Source organism: Oryzias melastigma, linkage group LG18 (genome assembly GCF_002922805.2).
Source record: "Oryzias melastigma strain HK-1 linkage group LG18, ASM292280v2, whole genome shotgun sequence".
NCBI lineage: Eukaryota > Metazoa > Chordata > Actinopteri > Beloniformes > Adrianichthyidae > Oryzias > Oryzias melastigma.
In genome coordinates this window covers 16,814,089-16,825,890 of record NC_050529.1, presented here as the reverse complement: position 1 = coordinate 16,825,890, position 11,802 = coordinate 16,814,089, and the positions used below count along the sequence as shown (strand labels likewise).

The window sequence follows — 11,802 nt, the reverse complement described above, 5'->3', positions numbered from 1 at the left end:
AATACAATAAAAGATAACTTTAATAACAGCTGTTGTGTTGAGATATTGTTTTAGGTGAAGCACTGAGCGAGGGACGGGAAGCGTAAGAAAAAGAGAAGAAGTGTGGTGCAGAAAAGGCATGTTGCAGCATGTTCATGTTGGAAATAAAGTTCAGTAAAAATACACACCTGTGAATTATTTCACCTGCCACACCGACAACATAACAAATATGTGACGAGGAGAACATACAAGTTCTATGGTGAGAGACAATGCCTTCAAACGTGCCGTTTCCAGATGTTTGTCTGCCGTGCCCAGGAGACCCGATCATACCAATCAAGACGTGGATTTAAATGTTTGAAATGATCTACTCGTTAGAAGTGTGTATCTGTTCCTCTCAGTAAATTCGAAACGCATCTCAATACATGGTCCACAAATCGATTCATAAAGGATTCAACTAACTTTTTGCAGATACGATACAGTCAGATTTTTTTTATCATAAACGCTAAAATCTAGATATTTCTTATACGGCATTTAAAGCTATGAATAATAATGCATGGTATTTGACAGAGAAAGGTATTCAGGTTTTGACTTGGAAGAACCAAGCTTATGATTGGACGTCTTTTTGTTTGCATCGCATCAACATAAAAGAGAAAGATGGTAGAAAAAAAAGAGAAATTGCAGTTTACCAGAAATCTATTATTCTTGATGGATTTTCAAAGTTTTAAGCCACATAATGTTCATATTTGTGGTATTCAAATGATACTGCAGTTGCTCCATCAATTTTCAGTACGTATCTATTCTTTATATCCCTAATAGAAACTGCTGGTATCCCCACTGCCTTATCGTATCTAATATCTTAAATCCTTACTACTTGTCATCAATACCGGTGAAGATGCATGGCCAGAGATGAGACTGAGGGCCTTTTTATTACATTGTCTGGGCTCTGAAGGACAGCGGAGTTTCCACACATTCCTGGACACAAGTGCCATGCTAGCTACAGCAATTGCTGCCCTTCGCCCACATTTTTACTCCAACAAGTAAATGTGGTTGTGGAGCACCACACATTCAAGAAGAGAGTACAGGTTGCCCAAGAACCCGTATTGCATGCGCTTCTACTTCTGATGTTGCTAATGCGGACAACATGATTCGGGACCAGCTTGTGGAGCATGTTGATGACCCCCGCATCAGAGAAAGGCTCCTGTTTAAAACTAACCTGACGCTACTCAACCAGAGTCAGTTAGTGAGCAAATTAAGTCCATGGCGGGTACCCAGCAGGCATTTGTGCAATTTGTTAATACACAGAACTCAGCATGCAGGTGTAGTAGATATGCCAACGTTTTCCTGAAAAACCAGTACAAAAGTCTACTTCTACTCCTGCTACACGCACATGCTTTGATTGTGGATCTGAGAAACACTTAGCTAATTCAAGTGAGTGCCAAGTCTGAGGAGGGAGAAAACACCCAAACAACCCTGGAAGCGAGGACACTATAGGGGAGGGAGTTTTTATTGACGGAAGCAGCAAAATATGACTGTTATCTCATTTTTATAATCAACAGAAAAAATATAAATAAGTCTCATCCTTTTTGTTAAAATGTAACTGTATTTGATAATCTAGCATGTAAACAGCTTGAAAGTTTCAAAGTAACTAACCCTCTGTTTTTTTCTGACTCTAAGGGGCATAATGAAGTCATCATCAAGATGTATTTTTTTTAATCTATTCTTAAGATATTTATATTTATTTCCATTTAGACTTTTAGAAATTTAGACTAATTTAGACTTTATAACATAGCATGAGCCTCAAATGTGCTAAAAAAGACACAATTAAAGATAGAAAACTATATTAAAACATTAAAATGATTGGGTACGGAATATTTATGTAAACTTAGTTTGTGAATTGTAAAAAAAAAAGTGTTCATTCATACTATATTCCAGAAATAAAAAAACAACGTTTCTGACCAAAAAAAAGAAAAGAAAAAAAACAGGAACAATTCTGTTAGTTTTAATGTTTTAATATTTATACATATTTATACACAAGCATTAAGATTTCATCAACAGAACAAACTGTAAACGTTATTACAGTATTAAGCTGAAAAATACATTAAAACATTTTTATAATACTAAGCAAACCAACTGTAAAATACTACATACAAATTTGGTTTGTTTTCAAGCAATAAAAACAAAGGAAAAAATACAAAAATGTATCAAAACTTTTTAAGATATTGATTCATAAATTGATTGGAAAATAAAGACAATAGCATGATGTCATTTCCTTGACATAATAACATGCAAACAGACTTATTTACACGTATACATACAACACACTCATGATTCCATGAACATGTACAATCCATACAATCCAACCTTTATTTTGCAATGTTTTTTTTTAGTCTATTTGTATTGAGAAGAAATATTTTTAGAAAAAAAAGCCAAAAAAAATGTTTCTTAAATATTTCACTGTAAATAATCACTGCTTTTATTCATTTATTTATTTATTTAAATTCAAGTTTTGCTTCTGTGTCAACAGGATGGGATTTTCTGAATAAGAACACCAAATAAAGTAAAAGTAAAAGTTTAGACTGAAACAAAAATATATTCATGTTCAACTGTTGTTGGTCACAACTGATGAGTTTTGGGGTAAAGACAACCACACACACCCCCTATTGCTTTAGGATCATCTGAGTCTATAGTTATAACTACCTGTGAGTCAGCAGAGTCTGGCCCCCTGTAGTCATGACTGAGCTCTCGAGTTTCTTGCGTTGGACTTTCAGACCTGAACTGTGTGCTGGTTCTGATTCCAGAACCTGACTTTGAATCAGCTGGCTCATGGGGACCAAAAGGAGTCGAAGTAACCAAATTCTTTTTGGGAGCAGTGACATTTTCAGCAGGCTTTTGGTGCATGTTTGTGAGATTTCCCTCATGTGTCTGCCCGTCTGCTAAAGACAGTTTCTCTACAGAGTTTGTCAAACAGCTCACTGGATCATAGGTTGATGGATCTCTGTGTTCAGGTGTCATCTCTGGGCTGCATTGTTGGAAATGATAATGTTGAGAAGCACTGTTAAATTCACATGTTGCATCCTGCTGAAGGATCTTCTTGGAGAGCTCAGTTTGGTGATCTTCTCGGTTACAGGAACTCTCAGGACGATTTAAAGTTGGTTTGTTTTGACCATTTCTTTCAGACATTCGTTCATCTTGTTGTTTGTGTTGTTGATCATCTCCAGATTCTCTGCTACATTTTCTTTTGAGTACTACATACATTATCTCTTCATGTGGTGTTCTCTTTGCTAAAAAATCACATTTTTTTCCAGAAATTTGATTTTCTAATTTAACTGAAATAGATGAACGATATAATCCTCCAGAGCACTGAACAGAATCAGAACCATCATCACATCCATCATTGGTCAGTGTAGTTCCTCCAGTTTGTGGAAGTTTCTCATTTGTTCTCTGTTTGTTTCCAGCATCTGTGTCTCTCTGTTGAATACATGAGTTCTTCCTGCTTCCTTCATCATGTTCTACATTCATGTTTGAGGGATCATCTCTGCTTTGACCACAGGCTTCATGGCTTAAGCTTTCAAAATCTTTCCCTGAAGTGGAGACATTACTGCTGTGAACATGTTCTGCTCTTTGAACTTCTACTGTCTCCATATTGACACTGCTCCCTGTCGGACTTCCTGTATAAATGTTGTTCTCAGTGGATTTGTTCTCGCTCTGTTGCTCATGCTGTGTTGATCTTCTCCTGTTCTCTCCCTCTAGTTCCTGACTCCTCTCTGAAGATCTCCCTCTGCCTTCATCTCCACTGCTCTGTAACGGATTCTTATAAAGGTCATAATATGTCAAAGGTTTTGAAGCTTTTGTCTGGTGTTCTGGCATGTTTTCTTCTTTCTGCTTCTCAGCACTCATCCTCATCTGATCTTTCAAGTTTTCTTCTTCTTTCTTCAAATCCATCCTCATCTGATCTTCTTCTTTCTTCAAATTCATCCTCATCTGATCTTCTTCTTTCTTCAAATTCATCCTCATCTGATCTCTAAAGTTTTCTTCTTCTTTCTTCAAATTCATCCTCATCTGTCCTCTAAAGTTTTCTTCTTCTTTCATCAAATTCATCCTCATCTGTTCTCTAAAGTTTTCTTCTTCTTTCTTCAAATTCATCCTCATCTGTCCTCTAAAGTTTTCTTCTTCTTTCTTCAAATTCATCCTCATCTGTCCTCTAAAGTTTTCTTGTTCTTTCTTCAAATTCATCCTCATCTGATTTTCTTCTTTCTTCAAATTCATCCTCATCTGATCTTCTTCTTTCTTCAAATTAATCATCATCTGTTCTCTAAAGTTTTCTTCTTCTTTCCTCAAACTCTTCATCATCTGATCTTTCAACTCTTCTTCTTTCTCCACACTAGTTATTTTCTTCTCAAGACTCTCCTCTGTTTCTTGTCTTTCTTCACTGTCACAGCTCTGTGGTTTCTCATGGCTCCTCTGACTGTCTACAGTCTCCTCATATTTTTTTGGTTCATTTGTTTCACCTCTGAGTGTTTCAGAGGATTCAGGTGTGCACGCCTTTTTACTTTCTTCAATCAACGCTTCCTCTGCAGAAACTGAAGTTTACCCACAAGAAAGAAAAAAAGACATTTAAGAATATGTCACAAACATTCAGAAAAATACCAATGGAGCATGTTTGTGATCTCACTTTTCCTGTAGAACAGCAGATAAGCACTGTGGGATCTAGTGGGATCAACATGATATACGTCATTATTATAGTTAGGGAATGTGTGGAGTGAAATAAAGACATGGAAACTTACGACTCCTTTGTATCCAGTTGGAAGAACTGATAGCAATGCTGCAAAACAATGTAGAAATCTTCATAATAAATAAAGTTTCTGTGTAAAACATCATTTGTTTTTGTAGATTAAAACACTGAACAATACGTACATTAACTCTACTGTCATTAAAGTGATACCATTTCCCATCCTCGTGGGACTTGATATTTGCAGTGTAATGTCCATATTTTAAATAACCATGATGTTCCACAAATGCATACAGCTCATATGTCTGGTTCTGGAAACAAAACATACAAAGATTTAAATGGGAAACACAAAAATAAAATAGTGAACATAACAGATTGTGGATCTTACCTGAATCTCTAGAATAAGAGGAAGCTCCACTCTGCGCTCCACTTTATAATAATGCATATAATTGTAGTCAAACTTAAACCTCTTCAGCAGCAGCATCAGAACTTCAGGATGTTGATACAGTTCAAGTTTCTGATCGAAAACAAAAATATTGGAACTATTAGTACCATTTTGATCTATTTGTAGCATTTCTATTTTAAGACTTTTTACAAAACAAAAGTACTTTATAAATATATGGCTTTAATGATTAGATTAATTTTATAGAAAAAAAAATTAAACCCAAAGAGCCACAAATCCAAACTAATCTAAGTAAAAAAAAAATCAACAAATCAAATATAAAAAATATAGAAACTTACAACTGTAGAATCAGTTTTGACTTTGCAGTTTCCACAGAACAGCTGGTCCGGACCGCTGACCTCTGACGGACAAAAGTATTGAGTGATGCCGTCCTCCTGTGACATGTATTTCATTTTTTTATTCATTTATAAAGCACCTTTCACCACCAGCCAAGGAGGCCCAAAGTGCTGTACACAAGAAAATACAATACATAACAATCCTTAAAACAATTTAAAAATAAATAAATAAATACATACATAAAATCCTACTTAAAAGAAATTAAAATGTACACGATAAAAAAACAGCTAGTCAGATACTATAGCGCGATAGTGGAGGAACAGTTTAGATTTAAAACTCTCCAAAAGTGTGACCTCTCTAATATTCAGTGGCAACTGGTTCCACAGCTTAGGAGCCAGCACAGAAAAGGCACGATCTCCTCGAAACTTACATTTGGTTCTCGGAACCAGTAACAAACACTGGTCTGCAGAACGCAAAGACTTAGAGGGGGAATATTTTAAAATCAGATCAGAGAGGTAAGACAGTGCCGTACCTGCCTGTGATTTAAAAGCAAAGATAAAATTTTCATAAAAATCAGATATTGCACGGGCAGCCAGTTCAAGGAGACCAGAACAGGGGTTATGTGATCAGACTTCTTAACACCACATATAAATCTGGCCGCTGCATTTTGCACCAGCTGTAATCTGGCTAGTGAGGCATTGGGTAACCCGGCGTATAAGGAGCTGCAGTAATTCAGCCTGGACAACACAAAAGCGTGGGTCACTATTTCTAGGTTTGATTTGGATATGAAGGACTTGATCCTGGATAAACGTTTTAACTGGAAGAAGCAGGACCTGGTTACTGCATTTATTTGTTGGTCCAGTTTCAGGGCAGCATCAAGTTTCACTCCCAAGTTAGTGGCCACAGACTTTTCAAAGGGAGCGAGAGAGAGGAGGTCCAGACCATGATCCTGACACCCACCAGGGGAAAACACGACAACCTCTGTTTTGGTCTCATTGAGTCCAAGAAAATTAGCCGACATCCACAGCTTCACTTCATTGAGGCATTCAGTTAGCGCCGTAACTGAGCGGTCAGGACCTTTGTGTATGGGGACATAAATTTGGCAGTCGTCAGCATACAGGTGGAAATCCACCTTCTGCTTCCGAAGCAGCTTCCCCAGTGGGAGCATGTAAACCGAGAAAAGCAGTGGGCCCAGAACGGAACCCTGGGGGACTCCCCACCTCAGGGGATGACACTTGGAGGAGTGAGGACCCATGCGAACACAGAATGACCTGTCTGTGAGATAGGATCTCATCCACTGAAGAGCTTCCCCAGAGATCCCCACCCAGTGTTCCAGCCGATCAATCAGGATATCGTGATCCACTGTATCGAACGCTGCTGACAAATCCAATAATAAAAGAACCACAGAATTCCCTGCATCGGTTACTGATAAAATGTCATTAAAATTTTTTAAAAGAGCAGTTTCTGTGCTGTGTTTAGGTCTGAAACCTGACTGGAAAACTGTATTACCTGACTGTATTACTGTTATAACATGAGCTAAAGACACACAGTGTTCAGTCGTCTGTGATTGTGACTAAAGGATGTTCACTAGAACTTTTCTTTGAAAAGACGTGATTTAGAAAAGTCTTCTACCACCATTCACATAAACGGTGAAGGTAACTGTCCATCACTGATTCTGCAGATTCTCCTGCCTAACAAGATGATTGAAATCTGTAATGTTCTTCATTGGTGCTGTGAAAAAACTATTTAATTTGCAGTATTGGATTTTTTCTTTTTAAGGTTTTCTCTATAAGACATAACTCACCCATTCTCTGGCCAATCAGGGCGCTTCATCAATTATCTCATTCCTTAATTGATATGTTTTTTTCAGTAATGTCTCACTGTTATGTTGAAAACTACATGTGTTTATGAGTCACATGATCATTTACGTAGCAGCTAACAGTTGTTGTGTTGAACATGAATTTGTCAATATGTGTAGAAAAGGGATCTGTTGTTATTTTTCTGTATTCTGTAACTTATAAGGATAACAAAAATTCATGTGCTGTGATCAAACGTCTCCATCTACCTTTCTGCACTTAGCAAAGTGACCACTAGAGTGCAGCGTTTTACTGCATACTGTTAAGTGCCTGTAGATGAAGCAGTGGAAAGTTGACCCCATGTACTAGCAGTTAATTTGAGAACTTATTGATTTGTTCTGATTCATATTTCATGCAATCCTCTTAGTTTTTAACTAACACAGAAAAAAATGTAGTTTTGTATTTCACATTTGGTTTGTACAGAACCGCTGAGTCACCAAACGACGGTATGTGAGCGTAATGTGGAGATGGAAACTGGTCCAACAGTCCCCGACTGTAGTGGGTTAACACATTTATTTAAACCAGAACAATACTAGCAGATAAGGAGCTTCTTCCCCACAGCTACACTTCAACTGTGAGAGACTAAACATAAAAATATGAAACCAGGAAATCCCACTAAATGGTGCAGAAAAATTGTATTTTGGTCCTAATAAAAAGTAAAAATTCTACTCTAAGACCTGATACTTCTTCTTTAAGAAGTTATTCTACTCTTCACTTATTACCTGTAATATTGTCACTTGCTTGAACTAATTATCTGTATAAATGACACCTGTCCACAACCTTAAACAGTCAGCCTGCAAGGCCATGACTGCTCCAATGGCTCAAGTCTATGGGGAAAACCAAAAATGGGATTATAACAACAACTAGACACCAATGAGAAAAAGGAACACTGTTTATTACATAAGGGAAACAAAGAAACTGTGCCCCGATTTGCAAAAGGGCAGAACACTTAGTGTGCTGGGTTAAACAAAAAGGCAAAACAAAGGAATTGGAACCTAACACTGAGTGGACAAAGAGAGGAAAAGAGAATTAAACAAACCAACACCAAACCAGCTAAAACCCAACCAGCTCCTCAGCCTGCTTCACTGTGTTTTCCTGTTTTCTCTATAATAAACATAAAACACCTCTTTCACTTTTTTAAATGAGAAAACTTGAAGAATCAGTGACTCAGAAATACTTTTAGAAATATGTACATAAGATAACTAGGAATTGGAGAGATTCAACCTTCTGTGCTGAACAGAAGTGTCAGCTAAAATACATTTGGGTCTATTTGCATAAATGAAATGCTACAAGATCAAACCTAAATATTATTGAGAATATTGTGCAGAAAAAAAGATTCCTCACAACTCTGTACTCTGCCTTTGAATCCACCAGTTCCAGAGGGAGACTCCAGCATGGATTATCATCACATGTCTCAGTGTCACATTTGGAGCATTTGTTCTTGACTCTCAGCACACCCTGAAATATCTGCAACGACAGAAGACAAAGCTTACTAACATTTCATCCTCTATTCTGTCTCACATTTAATGTGAAGATCATACCTGAGACGCTTCAGGATTGGTTATATTCCTCAATATGTTCTCAAAGCATTCAGCAGCATCAGCCTGAACATGAACTTCAGAGGATAAAAAGATTAATAACATTTAATTTAAATTGTTATATAATGTTTTCCAGTATATTTAGCTTAATTTCAGGTAAATTAATTGAGTTTCATTATGAAAAAATGACTAAACAGGTTAAAATTACATTAACTCAACAATATAACTTAAATATATATTTAGTCTTTCACTTTTTCATTGTTTGAAAATGTAAAACTATTAATTAACGTGATTCATTTTACCATCAGTGATTCTCAGCGCCTTTGTGATATTACAAGTATTGCCGTTTTGTTTCTTCAATTCATCAAAAAGCTCCTTCAGATGACTATCCAGCGATCCGGGGGGGCTTCTGTGAGGACCGTGAACACAACTTGAGAAACAGTTCTGATGGGTTATGGACAGATCGTTTCTGCGCGTGCGCAACAAACCTCTGGAGGGCTTCTCTGAAGTCTGGGGTCATGAAGAGCACCTGCAGGACGCTGTTCAGGTAGCAGGTAAACCCCTGGTTCCAAATCCCTTTATACGGGTCACCTTTAGGCACGAGCGCAAACAGAAATGCGGCTTTTAAAGTCACGAAAAAATATCGAAATAAATAAATAAACTCCTCGCCGTGTTATTCTTACCTGTATTCTGTTGGTATTTTGATGAAGACATTTTTGTTTCTTTAAAATAACTAACTGTTTTCACCCCGCCGATATTTTCTAAAAGCTAATGTAAAAGTAAATAAATAAAATAAAATAAAAATCAATAATAATAAATGTAAACAAAGATGCATAAAAGTTAAGGAAATATTAGAACTTACCTGGAAATGAATGAGGAAAACATTGAAAGCTGAGCAGTTAAACGACTATAGACTTAAATGTCTGACAAACACTGAACGGAACAGTTTCTGTTCTGTTTTATGACACGCCCTTCTGGTGGTGCGTTCACTGACCCACAAACATTCACGGTGCTCCACTTGAAACACTTTTGCAGATTCATTTGACATAATTTAAGTAATTCTCGTGATGGTAAACACACAGGAGGTTTAGTTTAATTATTTAAAGCTAATAATAAATAAAAGCCTAAAATACAAACCAAATGACCAGAACTTTGACTTTATTTCTTCATGTTAGACTTCATCACCGTGTGAGGTCAAAGGTGATCAGTTTCATTTGTGTGGAAGTGTGTTCATGTACATGTGGGTGTGCTGTTTATTTTCCGGTTACAGTATGATTTCCCGTAAGTGCTGATGGTTTCTGATTGAAAGTTAAGGGACTTCCAGCCTCAGTAAGGTCAGTTTGTAGACTTCACTTTCTACTTCTCAGGAAACCAAAAGTCAATTTTCATTAGTTTCATATAGAATTAAGGCTAACAAACTGTGATAATATAACCCAAAATGTGGACATCAGGTGTTTTTTTCTGTATTTCTTTCAAAAACCTCTAAAAATGTAAAATATTCAAAATACACTATATTATGTTCTGTGAGTATTGAGTGTGATGCAAATGAATGAACTGGTGAAAAAATGAAAGGATAAAGTTCACAGAAAGATATCAGAGAACATGCAGATAAGATAAAACATTCCAACGTTGAGCTTTCTCTTTTCCTTTATAATTTATGGTCTTCAAGGTCAGTTTGTGCACAAAAACATATGGAAACCTTTGGTATTATTATTGATATTTATTACAAAGGATCAATCCGAGAATGATGCATCAGTTTATTAATGCAGCATCATTACAGACTTAAATAATGACTAATAAACACAGATTTCACACAATCGGTTCAAAACATATTACCACCAAACATCTCAAATGACAACATGCAGAAGCCTAAACATGTTGGATTACACGATTTCTGGGTCATAATGATATGAAAAACTGAACTCATCTTCACTTAAAGATGTGTGACCACACAAGACCACTTTGAGGATGAACTTTTTTGAATTTATTTTTTCCTTTTTTTCCTTTTTTCCTTGTTCCCTCCCCTCTCCCTGAGTCCAGAGCTTCTGTTTTTGTTAAAGTCCCATCGCTCCTCTGATCAGAGCTCTGAGTTTCTGGGCTATGTTGTTGTTCTCCTCTGAGATCATTGATAGTTTGTCCTTGAGGTTCTGGAGAGTCCAAACTCATTTTGTCCAAATCAGCATCTGAAGACTCTTGGATAGAAGCTGGAGCTTCATCTTCAGTCTTGAATGCATCTTCTTCTGCTCTGTCTGAACAAACATCGTTTAGTTTATCTGGATCTTCTCTTGTGCTGATCTGATCTGATCTGACGTCTCCATCACTCCCTCCATCCGTTCCTTTGCTCCTTTCTGTCGTTGCCTCCTCTGGTCTGGGTTCCTCCTTTAAATTTGTGCGCAGGTCCCAGTCCAACCAGAAGAGCAGCCCAGGAGGGGCGGTGCAGGTGAGCCCCCCAACCCCGACGAGCAACCCACCAGTAGCCAGCAGTACAGAGTATCCCCTCACCCCACCCCAGGTACGAGCCAGGGCCCCCCAAGGGAGACCTGTCCCATGCCCCAGACAGCCGCCCGCCCCCGTCATGAGAGGTCCAGGGGGGAGCGAGACAGGGGCCACCCACCCCCGCCCAGGAGAGGGACACCCAAGAGAAGCAGGGGCCCCGTAGGAGTGATGTTAACAATGCCCGACCAGGCTCATCCACTGATGGAGTTATTGGAGAGGTCCAGAACCCGCAAAACCAGGACATGGAGACCCCTAGGCTCCGATGTAATTCGATCCCCTGCTCTAGATCTTAAATCTCGGGGATTCCTCTCCCCATGTTGAGAGGAGGCCGCCAGGCCCAGGAGACCAGCACCCAAGAGACAAGACCATCAGGCCAAGGGTCCCGCACCCCCTGCCAGGGATGGGATAGGGGACAGAAGGTCAAAGGTCTCACCTTCCTTGTGATGAAAGTGTGTTGGTGTGTTA

At 38.1% G+C, this 11,802-nt stretch overlaps 1 protein-coding gene across 1 annotated transcript in view; it reads right to left on the bottom strand.

Moving 5' to 3' along the window:
* The window catches only part of LOC112156293 (ubiquitin carboxyl-terminal hydrolase 47), an 18,026-nt gene extending 7,866 nt beyond the window's left edge, over window positions 1–10,160 (bottom strand). The window contains exons 1-10 of the mRNA XM_036216922.1: window positions 9,525–10,160; window positions 9,330–9,432; window positions 9,144–9,250; window positions 8,845–8,918; window positions 8,648–8,770; window positions 5,450–5,545; window positions 5,097–5,225; window positions 4,894–5,019; window positions 4,764–4,801; window positions 4,652–4,686 (exon numbers count right to left, since the gene is read on the bottom strand). Coding sequence (XP_036072815.1) covers window positions 4,652–4,686; window positions 4,764–4,801; window positions 4,894–5,019; window positions 5,097–5,225; window positions 5,450–5,545; window positions 8,648–8,770; window positions 8,845–8,918; window positions 9,144–9,250; window positions 9,330–9,432; window positions 9,525–9,555 — 862 coding nt within the window. The 5' untranslated portion in view covers window positions 9,556–10,160. The remainder of the gene's footprint in view (window positions 1–4,651; window positions 4,687–4,763; window positions 4,802–4,893; window positions 5,020–5,096; window positions 5,226–5,449; window positions 5,546–8,647; window positions 8,771–8,844; window positions 8,919–9,143; window positions 9,251–9,329; window positions 9,433–9,524) is intronic.
* Between the last annotated feature and the right edge of the window lie 1,642 nt (window positions 10,161–11,802).